General features: G+C 40.8%; 1 protein-coding gene across 1 annotated transcript; it reads left to right on the top strand.

The window, feature by feature from the left end:
* Positions 1–7,067: 7,067 nt before the first annotated feature.
* Positions 7,068–9,962, top strand: KCNB2 (potassium voltage-gated channel subfamily B member 2). Its single transcript, XM_072951658.1, is given in 3 exon segments — positions 7,068–7,088; positions 8,120–9,838; positions 9,840–9,962. Coding segments are annotated over 3 exon segments (1,863 nt in total).
* Positions 9,963–17,337: the final 7,375 nt, after the last annotated feature.

Here is a 17,337-nt window from a genome sequence, read left to right as displayed (position 1 = left end):
TGCAGCATTTTTCTTTAAGAAAAACGTATCCTGTGAAGGTAAAGCCCAAAGCTAATATATAGTCAAAAGCAGGCTTCTCAGAGAATCAGGTTAAAAAAAAAAAAGCAGTCTGCTCAGCAAAATGAAAAAAAGAAAAAGAAAGGATTAATAAAAAGTACAGAGCTTCACCCAGGGAAAGATATGTTGCTGAACTTGTAAAGCTGGTCTGTTATCACAAAATGGACTATTTGTCCCAGGAATTTCTATTGTGAAAGGGAAGTCTATTGCTGGTTAAAGCGTTTAGGCTGACTTTGGGCCATGTGGAAGCAAGAGAAAATGACTAAGAACATGTCTTATTCTTCTCTGGTGATTAGGAAATGCGTGGTTTCTTCAAGGTCTCTTCTCCTTTCCTCCTGTTCTATGTGCTTCTCCCTTCTCTTCTGGTGATTCATTTATTCAGAATAGATTTGTGAGGTGTCTGCTCTGTGTGAGGCACTGTAAGAAAGTCTGTAGAAGAGGGGTAGTCATTCCCTTCCGTGATTCTAAAATTCCATTCAAGAAACAAAACTATCTTCTGGGAAATTGTCAGGTGATTCATTGCAAGGTTGTATGGGTGTAGCAGATCAATACTCCAGCAAACTTAAGCTAAAAAAGGGGGGAAGAGGAGAGACACCTTATTGGAAGGTCCAGGTCCAACGCAGAAAATAAGGAGCTTTGTCGCTCCTCCTTCCCAGCAACTCCTAATCTCCAAGTCTCTCAGTTCAAACTTCAGATTTGCAGGAGGAAGAGAATCTGACTGGGCCAGCCTGGAGCAAGGATTGTCCCCTGAATCAGCATTCCAAGGAGGTAAGGTTGCCAGATCAAATACAGAATGCCTAGTGAATTTCATATAAATGACAATACATTTTTAGGCTAGAAATGCCCCATCCAAAAACTTGATTCAAGGATAACTGGGCATCCTGTATCTTTATTTCCTAAATCTGGCAATCCTGCAAGGAGGCAGCTCTCAGAGTGCAGAATGCAGTTGACAGTGTGAGTTGAAGTAACTGCGTGAAGTGTCCGTGGCACCTTCTGTGCATTTGGTAACCCAGGAAATAGAGACTACAAGCATTCAGAGGAGAGAGGCCACTGTAGCCGGGAGTGCCAAGGAAGGCTGGATTTGGGCAGATGGAGGACAGTGGAGGGAGGCAGTACCTGATGGGGTGAAGGGAACTGACATGCCTAGCAAGCAGCGAGGGTCGCAGCCTGGCTGGAGGGGGAGTTCAAGCCAATTTAACCACCAAGGGTGAGTAATAGGGAACGGAAACATGAAACTAGCTGGAAAACGCAGGAAAGTAAACCAGTCTTTACAAGGGCCTCAAATGTGGCTCAGTTACTGCTTCCTCACACTACGCTGGGGATGAGTCCCAGTGACACATGATTAACAAACCACTGATACCTGTTTTTCGAGAGTAATATGTGTGGATCTTTATTTTCCTCTTGCTCACTTCCCTGCATTCACTTCAGCTCAGCTAAGTGGGAGAGGTGGCCTCTTAGGAGGTTGGTAGCTGTTAAGAAAAGTCCCATTTAGGGAATTCTTGATTCATTTGCACCAAGTAGAAGAACCTTCTCCTTACGGCCATCTAAATTATGCCACGCACATGAATACACTGTTTGTAGGATGATGAAAGGAGCACCATCTAGGCACTGGAGTCACACAAAGCATAAGGAACTGGATTCTTCTCATGGCTCAACAGTAACAGATATATGATTTATGAAGTTCTCAAATAAGTATAATAATTTACACTTTTTAGCACCCTACAGTTTGCAAAGTGCTATCATGTACTTTATTTTATTTGTTCTTGTATTAGAATTCTCCAGAGAAACAGAACCAATAGAATATATATATACACACATAAATATATATAGGTGTGTGTATGTGTATTTATATACATATAGAGGCAGACAGACAGACAGACAGACAGACATTAAGGAGTTGGCCTCACACAATTGTGAGGATTGGCAAGTCTGAAATCCACAGAGCAAGAGAGCAGGCTGAAAAGTCAGAGAGCAGTTGATGTTGCAGTCTTGAGATCAAAATCCACAGAGCAGGCCAGGAAGACTAGAAACTCAAGCAGGGTTTCTGTGTTACTATCTTGAGGCAGAATTCCTCCCTCTTTGGGAGACGTGTCTTCTTCTTAAGACCTTCAACTGATTGGACGAGGCCCACCCCACGTTAGGGAGGATAATCTGTGCTTTACTCAAAGTCTATTGATGTAAACGTTAATCACATCTAAAAAAAAATACCTTCACAATCCCTTGACAGCTATTTGATCAGACACCTGGGCAACCACAGCCTAGCCAAGTTGGCATATAAAATTAACCAGCACAGTCCTCAAAACAATGCTGTTGAGGTAAGCAAAACAAGTATTTATTTCCTACATTTTTAATATGGGAATGCTGAGTCCCAGAAAATTTAACTGTGGTGCCAGTCCTCAAAACTAATACAGTGACCAGAACCAGGATTTTTCAGATGTTTCAACTCTAAATCCCATACTACTCCCATCCGTCCACCACCAGGCACAGTAGAATCCTTGAATCTTTGTTTCTTTATCTATAAAGTGAGAAATGGCATACTTCAAAGATTTCTTCTAACTTGAGTGTTCTGTGATTTTTTTTTTTTACAGTCTAAGCAAGTTAAATGAAATCCTGTTCAACGGATACCTTCCACTAATTCTCTTTGGTCCTCCCCACCCCGACCCCAAATCTGTCATTCACACACTAAGAAGAGCCTAAACATTTATGTTGTACTTTCTTTCAGGAGTTAGTAGAGGCAGTAATGTTTGTGTTCCACCAAGCTTGGCCCATCTCCATGTTCACTCTCAAGCTTCTAAAGACTTTGTAAGAACAAATTACCTACAAAGAGGCTGTCTAATCCTTGGAGTGGGTGTAAGATTAAAGGTGTCTCCATCTCATTGTTGCTCCTTTCATTGCAGAGTTACTATGAATAAGATTAAAGCTCCGCTCACCAGCCTTCTACCTAATGACTTGCTTCCTAAAATCTAATCTTTTAAAATAAGAAATATATCATGACTAGTGAAACAAAGCTCATTTCAGGAGATACCAAGAACAGATTAAAACAGTATCTTCTAGTCTGAAGATAGCCCAAAGTTCTACTCTCAAAAAATTGGTTTTGCATGTGAGAATTAAAAAACCAAAGGAAGAGTTTGCTAGCACATAAGACTGGGTGTCGTCTCACATCCCTCCCCACCCGAAATGCAAGGCATTGTGCGGATTGCGGGCTGACATCAGCTTGTGTGGGGGTGACCAAGTCTTTTCACACCCCTCATTTCACAGTCCACGAATGGGCGGGTGTAGGGGTAGGGATTGAATTTCTGGGGTCCTGTCACCCACAGGTCCAAAATAAATAAAAATCAACCGACCCTTCCAGCGATGCTCACTCTTTGCATGCGTCACGTGGGGTTAGTCTGTTAGGGATGCATGCTTATATGTGCAAATCGGAGAATCAGCACAGAATCCCTTTTGTACTGGGAGGGCAAGGGGATCTTTGGGAGAAGAAAGGGCTGGCCGTCAACCAGCGGCCCCCAGCCTTAGACGAGAGCATTTTGTGTTCAAGGAACATGAGATGGTAGAGCTGCAAACCGCCCAAGACACTTCTTCCTCTGGTGCAAATCACAGGGTTTATACTCTGGTTTGCTTCATCCAGTAGTCTTCTTGGGAAATAGCTAGAAATAGAAGATGGGTAAAGAATAGAAGATTTATAAATGTGTAACTGAATCACCATGCTGTACACCAGAAATTAACACAACATTGTAAACCAACTATACTTCAATTTAAAAAAATTTTTTATGAAAATGAATATATGTATGTATATGTAAGACTGAGACATTATACTGTACACCAGACATTGATACATTGTAATTGACTGTACTTCTAATTGACTGTAATTCAATTAAAAAGTTTTTTTAATAAAAAAAATGTTTTTAATGAGCTCCAGTTTTCTGGGTTTGGCATGCAAACAACTGGTTAGGTGATAGAATATGCTTGAAAGTGTTGAAAATATGAACATTACATAGGTCTGCAATTGTATTTAAATGGGAGATAAGCAATTTGAGTTCTTTATTCCCTCCCAGTGCTGGCCAAGGTTGCTTTTTCCAGACCCATCTCCAGCATGTCTTACACTTTAATCATTTACATTGTATAGATGCTTCATGTGCTCGATCTAGTCTGACCCTCAACAACCCTCGGAGGCAGGTGAGGCAAATGTGAGGCACCGCAGTTTGCAGATGAGGGCGCTGGGGTTCGGAGAGGCAACAGGCTTGTCCGTGTGGCCAGGTGGAGGCAGAGCCATGTGTTTTAATTCTTTGCTCTGTGTTCCTTTCACCACCCACTATCTTCAAAGGATATAAAATCAACAAGTTGGGAAATAGAGGCAAATCTCCAACTGGCCTTACTTCTCTCACAAAGAGAAATTAGCATAACCAATTGCTAATTGGGGACCCATTACCGCGCGTACTGGGAACCCCATTCTTAACTCCATGTGATCCTCTGAATGTCTGGATCTAAGAGAAGAATTAAATCGTTATCCAGGCAATTCAAAAGGGAAGAGAAGTTTTATCCGGAAAGAACATGTATCCCCAGTAATTAAATGCTTGGAACAGACAAAGTGTGATGTTTTTCGAAGCTTTCCCATTTGAATTTTTTATTTCATAAGCAACAAACTGTATTTTGGCAATTCATCCAAAATGACAGGATCAATTGTGATTTGTCCTTGGTTTGGCTTGCAGACGTGACTGGAATTAGCAAAATATCTTTGTTTAGAAAGAATCTCCAATGTTAGAGGTGAGAGGAGCCTTGGGGATGATCTAATCCAAATCTCCAAGGGGGCTGGCTGATGTTACACAGATAATTGTTTGAAATTTCCGCTTCATTTGCCAGGTACAAACACAAGTCTGTTTGCTGGAGCCGAGAGAAACAGCCAGCTCTGGAGGCCAGTTATTAGAGGTGGCAGGATTAAAAACCTAACTTGTGCACAGTTAAGATAAACGAAGCAATACCTAAATGCCATTTGGGTTTGCTGTATTAAAGTAAACATCCAAGTTTAGAAGTGTATCCTGTAGCTTAGAGCAAAATTTTCACATTTGCTCTTTTATTGTGTTAGGAAAAAAAGAATTCTGCAATAAGACAGTAACCTTGCATTTGGCTTACTGCATCACACATCATCCTTGGTATATACTGAATAATTTGCCTAAAGTATTGTCTTTCTGGGAGAACTCACAAGATATTTAAAGCTTCACAAGAAGCTTCACAAGATATTTAAAATAAGCCATTCCAGGGTGTTGAGTATAACTCAGCGGTAGAGTGCATGCTTAGCACGCACGAGGCCTGGATTCAATCCCCAGCACCTCCATTAAAAACAATAATAGTAATAACAATAGTAGTAAAAGAAAAAATAAGCCATTCCTTTACATCGAGAGCAAATGGGTTTTGACAGATTGAATTTGAACATGACACAGAAAATAATGCACCTCAGTACCTTATGGTTTCTTTAACATGACTTGGGGGTGACTGCGGAGTTGCCGAGGGCTTGAGAGTTTGGGGGAGAATTTAGTAATTCTTTTTCTTCAGTAATGTACTTCAAATCACAGTGGGCAGGTACTAAATTTTCAGGTGTTAAAAGTAGCTGTATTCATTAAGTTGCCAGAGCCTAGACCCTAGGCTGTGGTAGAACTGAGTGATGTTTCATTATTTCCCAAAATTAGCTGTCAAAGAAAAATGACCTCCAACCTAGCTCGGATTGTGGAGTCAAGGAAAACTGAAGGCCCACCTTGGGTCTTCCACTGTGTTCTTTGTCTGAGAGGCTGGGCACTAATAGAATGGTCTCACTTCATTTCTACTTCTCTCCGTGCTCTTGGAAGTGATAAACATCAGTAAAATATATCCAAACTGGGCAGGTGCACAGCTAAAAAGATACAGAAAATCTAGAATGTGGATTATCAGCACAAGAATGATGATGCCCGTACTTGAAATGCCCAAAGGTGTCTTGGCAATAGTGTGACCTCCTAGAAAACACAGAGGGACCTGGTTCCTGACGGTAAGATCGTAAAAGTGGGTGGAATGTGACCAGTGCTCCCTGAGAATATTTTAGCAACAGAATATTGTAAATATGCCCCTTCCACTGGCCTCTGAAGGTAGAGGTTCTAGGCGAGCACTCCCAACTTGTCCTTAATAGACCCTCTCAATCCATTTTCCGTGGGTATAGCTAAACCCTCCTGAGGGAGTTTCTAGCTTCAGCCTTCACAGTCTCATAGAGGAGACGAAGAGAACCTTTATTCTACTTTTATTCATTGAGCCACATTTTTAAAGGAAATTCTAAAGTATACTCAAGTCAAAAGTACTCGGCGAAGTTCTGTGTAAGAAAAAATATATAAAACTCTAATAATGAAGTATTATTCTTTAAGTTAAGGAACCATAAACCTTTACTTAACATCTGCAGCACATTCTGACACAAACCATGGTTTTCCTCTAAAGCGATTTAAGAGGAAAGATGCGAGCTGGAAGAAACAAGAAGAAAAAACAATGAGAAACATAAAGAAGGCGGATGAGGACAACAGAGCAAGATCAAGGAGAATAACCCAGAAGCAGAGAAACTCAGGATAAAGGGAAGGGTCCAAAAGTTCAGAAGTCCTGGTGTCACTTATAGATAAACTAATTTTCAGTCTCGTGTTTACTGAGCTGTGTGGCCTCGAGATATTTAATCGCTGCCTTCTGAAGTGTTTACTAGATGCGGAATCATTAAAGTGAAACAGTCCCTGTCAAGATATTTTTCGCAGAGCTACAAGTAATTACTGAGACCAGTGACACCTCCCAAGGTCATTGCCCATCAGATGAAACCAAGCCAGACCTAACCTAGGAAAGAGAAGTTTCCTGCTTCACCAAGAATTGTGTGTTCCAGATGCACAGTCTTTGCTAAGCAAAGAAGTGCTTCCATCCATTGCCCTCAAGCCTTAAACTTCATGCTTTGTCTTATCAGTCTAGAACACTGGCTTCGGGGGAGGAAATCCCTGCCTGGGCTGTCTACGCCCGGCATGGTTTTACAGATATCCCACGTATCTGTTCTTGCTCTTCGTCTTTCCAGACTGAGGTCTGGTTCATTTCGGCCTTGAATCCTATGAGTCATTTTCATTTATATAAAGATGTCTGTGTGCCATGTAATCTCCACACTGGCCGTGAAATAACTACAAGTGTTGTGCTCATTCAACAGATCTGTAAACTGAGACACAGAGAGGTTAAGTAACTTTCCCAAAGTCACACAGTAAGTGATAAAGCCAAGCTCAGAAGTCAGAATGACTGACTCCAAAATTCAGTCACTTGACCCTCCTTTGACTTGTTATTGAGTGCTTTCTGGCTCCATCGTGCTGCCGTTCCTCTGCCCGAGATGTCTGCCCTGGAACTTAAATCATCCTGGACAGTCTTCAAGTTCTTCTTTGTGAAACCTTCCTTGACTGAACGAAGTTAGCTCAAAGTCTTCCTCTCCCACATGAGGCTGGCCAGAAGTCCACACATCGCAGGATGAAGGCTCCCCTGACTTGGGTCTGCCGTCAGTGCTTACCACGCAAACCGTATTTGTTCTATAGGAAGCATTGTTGTACTGAGGCCATATTATCTCTTCATGTGTAGCTCTGCATTCTTGTTTCCAGTTGTAGAATGAAAATTCTGGAAATCATGAATTTTTTCTAGCTTCTGTTACATGGATGGCAATGAATTCACTTAAGAAAACCCAAACTGTGTGGTTAAGAGAGAAAAATTACAAATAACTAAGAGAGGAGAAATGATTATTGCACCTAAATTATTCCAAATTTGCCTAAGAACGGATGGGCAAGGAGGAGAGGAGAATGGACATTTTTCAAATAGCTTGGGCCCTAGAATGTAAATGTGTACTGCATTAGGCTTCTGAGGGAAATGAACTCATAAAAAGTGAATGTATTTGTATTAGTTAGGAGGTTGGGGGTTGTAAAGGGACCTTCTTGGAACGCATCTGAGCGATACACATTATTTAAAGCAAGGTGGACCCATCTGTCTCCTGGCTGCCTAAACAGACTAAGATGACTTGCTAACTTGACTTTGGGTTCTTTTCCAGATCTTGGCCATCGTGTCCATCCTGTTCATCGTACTCTCCACCATCGCGCTGTCTCTCAACACGCTCCCGGAGCTGCAGGAGATGGATGAGTTCGGGCAGCCCAACGACAACCCCCAGCTGGCACACGTGGAGGCCGTGTGCATCGCCTGGTTTACTATGGAGTACCTTTTACGGTTCCTGTCCTCGCCAAATAAATGGAAGTTCTTTAAAGGCCCGCTGAACGTCATCGACTTGCTGGCCATCCTGCCCTACTACGTCACCATTTTCCTCACCGAGTCCAACAAGAGCGTCCTGCAGTTCCAGAACGTGAGGCGCGTGGTTCAGATCTTCCGAATCATGCGGATCCTCCGGATCCTGAAACTCGCCAGACATTCGACAGGCCTGCAGTCTCTGGGTTTCACTCTCAGGCGGAGTTACAATGAATTGGGTTTGTTGATATTGTTTCTGGCCATGGGGATAATGATATTTTCCAGCCTGGTATTCTTCGCTGAGAAGGACGAAGATGCTACCAAGTTCACCAGTATCCCAGCCTCCTTTTGGTGGGCCACCATCACCATGACCACGGTAGGCTACGGTGACATCTACCCAAAAACGTTACTAGGGAAGATCGTGGGAGGCCTCTGCTGTATTGCCGGGGTTCTGGTGATCGCCCTTCCCATCCCAATCATCGTGAACAATTTTTCTGAGTTTTACAAGGAGCAGAAACGCCAGGAGAAGGCCATTAAAAGGCGAGAGGCTCTTGAGCGGGCCAAAAGGAATGGAAGCATCGTGTCTATGAACTTAAAAGACGCCTTTGCTCGAAGTATGGAACTGATAGACGTGGCTGTGGAGAAGACAGGAGAGTCGGCCAACACCAAGGACTCCACGGATGATAATCACCTCTCTCCAAGCCGGTGGAAGTGGGCCAGGAAGGCTCTGTCGGAAACAAGCTCCAACAAGTCTTACGAGAATAAGTACCAGGAGGTTAGCCAAAAAGACTCCCACGAGCAGCTGAACAACACTTCCTCCTCCAGCCCACAGCATCTGAGCGCCCAGAAACTGGAGATGCTGTACAATGAAATCACCAAGACCCAGCCTCACTCTCACCCGAACCTGGACTGCCAGGAGCAGCCCGAGAGACCGTCGGCCTATGAAGAAGAGATAGAGATGGAGGAGGTGGTCTGCCCGCAGGAGCAGCTGGCCGTGGCGCAGACCGAGGTCATCGTGGACATGAAGAGCACCTCCAGCATTGACAGTTTCACCAGCTGCGCCACCGACTTCACAGAGACAGAGAGGTCGCCCCTGCCGCCGCCCTCCGCATCTCACCTGCAGATGAAGTTCCCACCTGACCTCACAGGGATAGAGGAGCACCCCAGAGCCAGGGGCCCCCCATTCCTAACACTAACCAGAGAGAAGGGGCTGGCAGTTAGGGAGGCCACCCCAGACTACGCTCCGATCGATGTAACTGTGAACCTCAACGCTGGCAGTTCCCAAAGTGGGCTCCCTGGCCCCTTGCAGTCTGACAGTGCCTCCGAGAGCCCAAAGAGCTCGCTGAAAGGCAGCAACCCACTCAAGTCCCGATCGCTCAAGGTGAACTTCAAGGACAACAGAGGCGGTGCCCCGCAGACCCCGCCCAGCACAGCCAGGCCACTGCCGGTCACCACGGCTGACTTTCCACTCAGCACCCCTCAGCTTATCAGCACCATCCTCTTAGAAGAAACACCCTCCCAGGGAGACAGACCCTTGCTGGGCGCTGAGGTTCCGGCACATTGTCAGGGACCCTCCAAAGGGCTGACACCTCGGTTTCCCAAACAGAAGCTCTTTCCTTTCTCAACACGAGAGAGGAGGAGCTTCACGGAAATAGACACTGGCGAAGACGACGACTTCTTAGAGCTCCAGGGGACCACGAGGCAGGACAAGCAGGCAGACTCCAGCCCAAATTGCTTTGCAGATAAGCCTAGTGATGGAAGAGACCCTTTAAGAGAAGAGACCTCTGTAGGCTCTTCCTCTCCAAAGGACACAAGTCACAACTGTAGGCAAGACATTTACCAGGCTGTGGCAGAAGTAAAAAAGGACAACAGTCAAGAAGGGTGCAAGATGGAAAACCATTTGTTTGCCCCAGAAATTCATTCCAACCCGGGAGACACAGGTTACTGTCCCACACGTGAAACCAGCATGTGACTAGTTACAAAAGCAATAAAAAAAAAAAAAAACTTGTTTCTTAAAAATGCGATTAATAATACCTGTGAACTAAAACATGGGAAGCCCCTCCCTCCCAAAAAAGTGCATAAAATGTTATTTTTGCATGGCATGAACAGTTTAGTTTAAGTACTGTTTAAATAAAGAATCAAGACTGCATTTTGTAACAAACAAACAAAAATGACTGAAGAATAGTGAACAAATAAAGAAAGCTCTATTAGGAACCAGTATTCTGCAATGTCTGACATTTTTGATCCTTTCATTTCAGATTGTAGACAGAGTTTCAACTTTGAGCTTTTCTGTTACCATGAATTTTAGAATTCGCACATGAAAGGATGAAATGTCATTGCATGCATTCACAATTGCGAGGCGCAAGGTGCTTTGAGCTTGCAAAATGCATAACCTTGTAAATAACGGGGCCTGGGATGCAAAAGTGTCAAGAACGTACGGAAACAAGTTTCTGAGACACAGGCACTTCCTTCACAGCTACTGCCTGGAGGAGCTGTACAGACTTCTTGTTGCACAATTGCAACCTCTTCTTAAACCATCTCACATATCTTGCTTTGGGTTATAAAGCTCTTACAAGTACATTTGTTAAAAGGAATACAGTATTTTTATTGACTTGTGATATAACTCATAGGGTGCATTTTTCTTTTTTGCTTCTGCTTAATTGTGGCATTTGTGGTTTTATTTCTAAATCATGAAAATAGGCAAGATGTAATGACCAGATATCCAAAATTTTGGAATTGAAGCTTGAAATTTTGCCCGTCAATTATATCAATAATTTCATGGGGGAAAAAAGTGTATAACATGCCACAGCCTGTTACAGAAATGTAGTTTTTTAAAACCTGAACATATTTAAAAGCTTATACATCTAAACTTTTTTTAATGGCACTCCACATTTGGAAATCAGTTCTTAAAAAAAAATGTACATTGGTCATCTAAAGATGACTGTATTTTCCACTTGTATCCAACGTAACCTTTTCTGTCTATAGATCTAAAGATAATGTAAATATGCCAAAATGGGAATTCCAAAAAGTTTGACTTTTGGCAAACTAAAAGCAGAGCTATTTAAGTGAGACTGACACCCAACTCTCCGTAGATAGAGCTGGGTTCGGAAATGAGTTGACATAAAAAGAACCCTGACTTGGGGGGAGGGTATAGCTCAGGGGTAGAGCACGTGCTTAGCATGCAAGAGGTCCTGGGTTCAATTCCCTAGTACCAATTCAATTTACGTAAATAAACCTAATTACCTCTTCCCCACCCCCGCTCCGACCCAACGCCAAAAAAAGAACCCTGACTTGATAATGGCCCCCAGTGGGGGAGGGAACACTGCCACGTGGAGAGGGCCGCCAATGTCAGTAGCACCATCAGTAATGGCAGTCACTGCAGCATCTAAAACGCCCCCTCACCTTTCCAAGGCCCCCAGGAGGTGGTCAGGATTACCCTTGTTGAAAGCAATACTTCTAGCATTTTCCACTGAGAACAGTAAAATCCAGAGCAGTTAGGGTAGTTGCTGGCGGTTGCCCTGATGGTGAAAACTCTTCTAAAACCCAGGTCATTTGGATCCACTTCGCCTCACAGGAAATCAAGGGTCAGACTCAGATATGCAACTGCCTGATGTGTGATCCTGGATGAGCCTTGAAAACCTATCTTTGTCTCAGTTTTACCCCAATAAAAGCCAAGACAAATTATTTATAAGCTACCTTATGACTTCAGACTAATATGATTCGTGGGAACGTCCAAGTTTTGTCTCCTCAGAATGCATTTTGTATGTAGGTGTGGGTGTGCGGGTGGGTGTGGGTGTATAGTTCAGGGTAATAGGAAAGTTCTGGGCCAAATTTAAAGCACAACCTTTTGTTTATGGAGAAAAAAATCTAACTTTTATTCTATTTTTAAAAGAAAAAAACACACTGGAAAAAGACAGCCCAAATATTTAGACTCTTACTTAAGGCTCTAAGGAATAACATGTCTTTATTAACAAAATCTGGTCATTATATCTCAGATAAGAAAACAAGTTTTGATCTTAGTTGAAATCCACACAACTCTACTGCTAAAAATAATCTTAAACATTTCTTTCTCACTGTGCTTAGAATTTCTTGATGGTTTTATGTTTGTTTCAAAATACAACCTTTAAGAGTTTATGATCATTAATCATTGATATTTACATTACTCATACTTATTTCAGTGTCTGAAACTAATTGTTGATCAGTTTTTGTAAATCTAGAGTGTCTGAATTTTCTATATATAGTTTTTCAAGGAAACAGATATATCTGCTGTTAGAGGAATAGCAAATAAGTCATGAAAATTATTTCTTTACATAGTCTCATGAAGCAATTATTTTCTAATGTCTCTGTATTGATGAATCTCAGTTTTTTTAATTTATCTGATAGTTTATTAATAATACTACCTTTCATGTGTCCATTAGGCCTTCTACTGAGAACTTTGCTCCAGAATGCTGAATATTAGAAATCTTTCCTAGATAAGAAATCCTAGACATTCCTCCTGAAAGCGTTATCCTTAAAAACATTTTCCCGTGTAATATTTTTTAAGTTTTAAAGAATTTTCAAGAACATCCTATGGAAAGTTTAACCTTCAATTCTTCTTAGCCCCTCTGAGCCAAAAGTCTTCAGCTAGGAAAAAATAAAATAAAATGCTCCTCTAAAAAAAGAAAAAGCTTTGACTTTATTGTTTCACAGGGAAGCACTGTGGGAACCGAGGGCTCCCAGAATGCACTTGTGCAGAGCTTCCTAAACCTTTTCAGTGAACTTCACCTAATGCAGAGATAAAGTTGTCTGCCTGGAGTGGTCTGGGAACATACCAAGCACAGGGTTCCTTCAAAATCTGATGTTTTACGGTAAAAAGTCATGAAAATTCTGCATTTTCCTAACATAGGTTTCCATGTAAAAGAAATGATGTTTTCTTTTCCTTATCAACTAGTAAAATTGATAGTCTTTTAACTTCAAATACCTCTTTTATACCCCCTGGAAAACACATCCCCAGTTTGAGAAGCACTGCATGAGTGGTGGGGACGTAAGCTGGCTCCCTGAGGGACCCTGGAGGTTTCTGCTGCTGGGAGGGCACCCTCATTGTCACCTAGCTCAGTAACCAGGGACAGATGTCAAAGAGGAAAGACGATTTGCATGAACTCAAAATAACACAGTCTCAGGAATGGTTAATTCACTTCTGCTGGTTATCTTAATAACAAAGGCAAATTGCTACAAGATTGTTTTAGCTCAAAGATTGAGCTTAATTTTAAGAGGATAGAAATGGGCTGCATGGATGTATGTCTTAGGCTGTGTCACAGATATAAGAGTGACGCACTGAGTCCCTGGAGTTCACCTAATGAGTCTCTAAATATTTTCACTAGAAATTTCTCCACTCTGGCACGGCCAACAGCTTGGAGGCAAGCATTTAGATCAGGCATTATCCTGATGTGAACTGGATTTGGTAACAGGAAGAATACGTGCCAAGTGTCTGTTCCCATTAATTTCTTGTCAAAACAGTCTCACTCTCACCTAGACATGAGGAAAGTCAACAATTCAACTATTTTCTCTTGAAATTTGAATAGGGGGGAAAAAAGCCTTATGTGTGTAGAGTATTTTAGAGAATTTTGTCATGCTTAGTTCTCACAACAGCCTTCTGAATTAGGTATTATTTATTAATAAAGGACCAGAGAGGTTGGGAATCTTGTTCAAGTTCTCACTGGTCACTGGTGAATAGTAGAATGAGGCCTCACCACATCTGGCTTCAAGTCCAGCGCTCTGAGAAACCACAAGAAACTGTGTTTAGTTAGGTTCTTTTTTTTCTATTAGTATTCAAAATCATGTAAATGAAAGTAGAGGTGCATTTATTGTCCTGCAGTTTGTTTAAAGCAGCAGTAGATCATGCCACATGGTAATGACTTAAGATAAATGACATTGACCATCTTTAGCACATAGGTGTGCCCATTTGGAATTCTAGTCGTAAGATACACATCGCTAGGTTAAAGAAAAGAATTTATTATTCACAATGTAACATGACATACACATTAGGCTGAAGGAAGCCACTTGATTTTCAAAAAGCAAAAAATTAGACTTTAGAACTACTTCTGAGTTCAGAAATATGGTCTAATAGAGTATTATTAGACCATTCATTTAGCAAAGACTAGGTGTGCACCCTTATATTCTATAGAAGGCATTGTGTTTGGTGCTGGAGTACAGCCCCCAGCCTCATGGGGCTTACTGCCTTGCCCACTTCAAGCCAGGCTGAGGATCAATCGAGGTGCTGAAAAATGTCTCTTCTGGGTGTGGAAATACCACTCAGTTATCAAACCAGGGAAGCGTATGAAAGGAACAAGTGAAACGCTTTTCCAAAGAACTGTTTTCCTAAGTAATGGATGAAATGGTATAAATGGAAGTCTGACGCATAATTAATTTTGAATCACAGTTTAGATTAACGTTTGAGATAGCAAATTGTTCATCTGATCGAGTAAAGTTACGAATTGTCTTTCCTTATTAACTGATAAATTGAAAAATAATTTTTCAATTATACTGCTTGTCAAAATAGCTAATAATAGTCTATTGCTAATAACTAGAGCAAAATTTGATATCAGTGAAAAATCTATCACAAGTTTTATATTTTAATAGTGTGTTGATGGTTATTTGGTGAAAAACAAAGCATTTTAATGTCTTTTCTTACTTCCTATTGATGATAGGCAACATTTCAGCAATATATCACTTGTTGAGTCCTCTGAATTTCTAAATAGAAGATATTTAAAATTCAGTATTGAAAAATTATTTAGCTTGACTTAAGGAGTTTATTCACTAGGTCCTGGTGAATTTCAAAAAAAAAAATATATAAGGTAGTTTTTTCCACTGCCACTGTCCTTACCTAAACAAGAACTAAAAAAAAAAAAAAAAAAAGAGAGAGAGAGAGAGAGAGCCAACAAAATCCAAGTAAAAGATCTAAATGTTCAAAGGTCCATCCCTAATAAGAAATAAGAAAGGTTCCCATTCCAAAATCTTGGTGAACATTCTCTATTTTTGAAGTTAACACTCACTGTAATATAATGCTGTCTTTTAGTGTCTCCAATTACCATTTCTTCTATTTGCCCTTTTTAAACAGCCTGACTTAATCTCATAAACCTTTTTTGCCATTGCCATAATGCATAATCTCTTCCTCATTAAGTCTAAAAGAGTTTAAACCCATAAATATACATTTAAATAAAGAAAAGGGGGATTCTCTTTAATAAGACAACCCACAGCCAGCAAAAGATACAAGACCCCAAAAGAAGAAGAAAGACTAAGAAATAGGTAGGTAAATCAATTGTACTTTTAAGGAGAGAAAATTGTACTAGGTACGTGTATTTACTCACATAAAATTTACTCTAAATATTTCTTAACATGAAATTTACAGTTGAGACCATAATTCCAACTTTAAATTTTCTCCTGAAGAAATTATTTCTTATTAGCTAACCGATGCTTCCATATTGCTGGGATTAAAATATTTCATTCAACAAGCATTATTGTCTACCATGTGCCAGAAATTAATTTATGTACCATTTATTCCCTCAACAGTCTAGGAGAGGTTTCATGTTTAAAGAGATGATATTCCAGTTCCACAGGGTGAGCTGGAAATAGTATGACAATATGTTTGAGGTTTTGGTCTGAGAATTTCTCTAATCGACTTTTATTTTCTCTCAGACTCAAGTTACTTATTTTCATTCCTTAATCTAGAATCTGAGTGGCCACCACATGAGCTTTCTGAACTTGCATGCTTAAAATTATAGTAGCTGTCTGGAATCTAGGGACAATTTACTTTAATGTAAATATTGCCCACTTCAGCCAAAGGACCTACAATTCTAGCAAAAATGATACTGAAAATAGTTTCATATGCACCCATAACTGTTTTGTTTGATTTTCTTTAACCCTAGCCTGTAGGCTGAGATAGAAACTATCACAATTTACTGATTTGAAGAAAGCGTAATGCTAATCTGTGTTCATCCACTGTGGGCAATGCTGGCAAGCAATATAGCTGAATGGTTGTTCTTTTAGTTATTTTTTGATAAAAGGCTTTAGGTTGCATACCAAACAATAAAATGGACTTCCAAAATCAAGACTTAGGAAAAGAGACACAGAGTAGTGGCAAAGACGGAGGTAAAGGCACAGATTCAGGAAGGATGTCAGAAGCTCGCCATCCTGCTTTTTATTCCCCATGTTGAGAGCCCTCTAGTGGTCAAGTTTGACAGAAAGCGGAATTCTATTTGCCAAGGAAGGATGAGTTAAGGGAGGACTTGAGGTTCTCTACTATTTTCCACCTTCCAGTACCTGTGCATATAGTCAAAAATCACAACTACGTCCCACATATTTTTTTCAGTGATCTTATTTCTCAGTTTTCATTTTCTTATGCCAAAATATCTGATAAAACTGTTGCTGCCCTCTGCACAGCACTTTCAAAATATTTCCATCTACTGCTTCCAAATCAAAACATAATCACAAGTTTAGCTAAATATTTAGCAGTGTTCTAGTCTGCACTCTGGAGATACAGCAAATGCTATTTTGACCTTTCTGCCATTAGTGGAAAGGTAGAAAAGAACTCAAAGTGGTGATTTTTTTTTTTTTAAGAATCACAAACCTGTAAGACAAACCCACAGCCTCCATTCCACTTGAAGATTTCAAGTGGAACCTGAAATACCCCTGAACTGACCCTGGGGAAAAAAAAAAAGAAAAACAGGTGGTTTCTAATCTTCCAAGCAACATCTGTGGGTACTGGCCAGAAATTCTGTTACAGCCAGATTTCTCCCGTCCTTTAAACCAAGATGCTTCTAACATTCTTATTTGCAGCATATGGATTAGGCTGTAATTTTAACCTGCAGATTATATGTACATCATAATATTTAATTGAAATTAGGAGGACTTTTCATAAAGAAAACACAGACGGTAATATGTATTAATATGACCCAAATTACTTAGCCAACAAAATTTTATCACCAGAATTAGCAAATATGGATATACTATGAAAGTCTCACTAAAGAATTTGTGAAATCGTCCCATTTATTT

Source organism: Vicugna pacos, chromosome 29, assembly GCF_048564905.1.
Source record: "Vicugna pacos chromosome 29, VicPac4, whole genome shotgun sequence".
NCBI classification, from domain to species: Eukaryota; Metazoa; Chordata; class Mammalia; order Artiodactyla; family Camelidae; genus Vicugna; species Vicugna pacos.
This window is presented reverse-complemented; position numbering and strand designations above follow the sequence as displayed.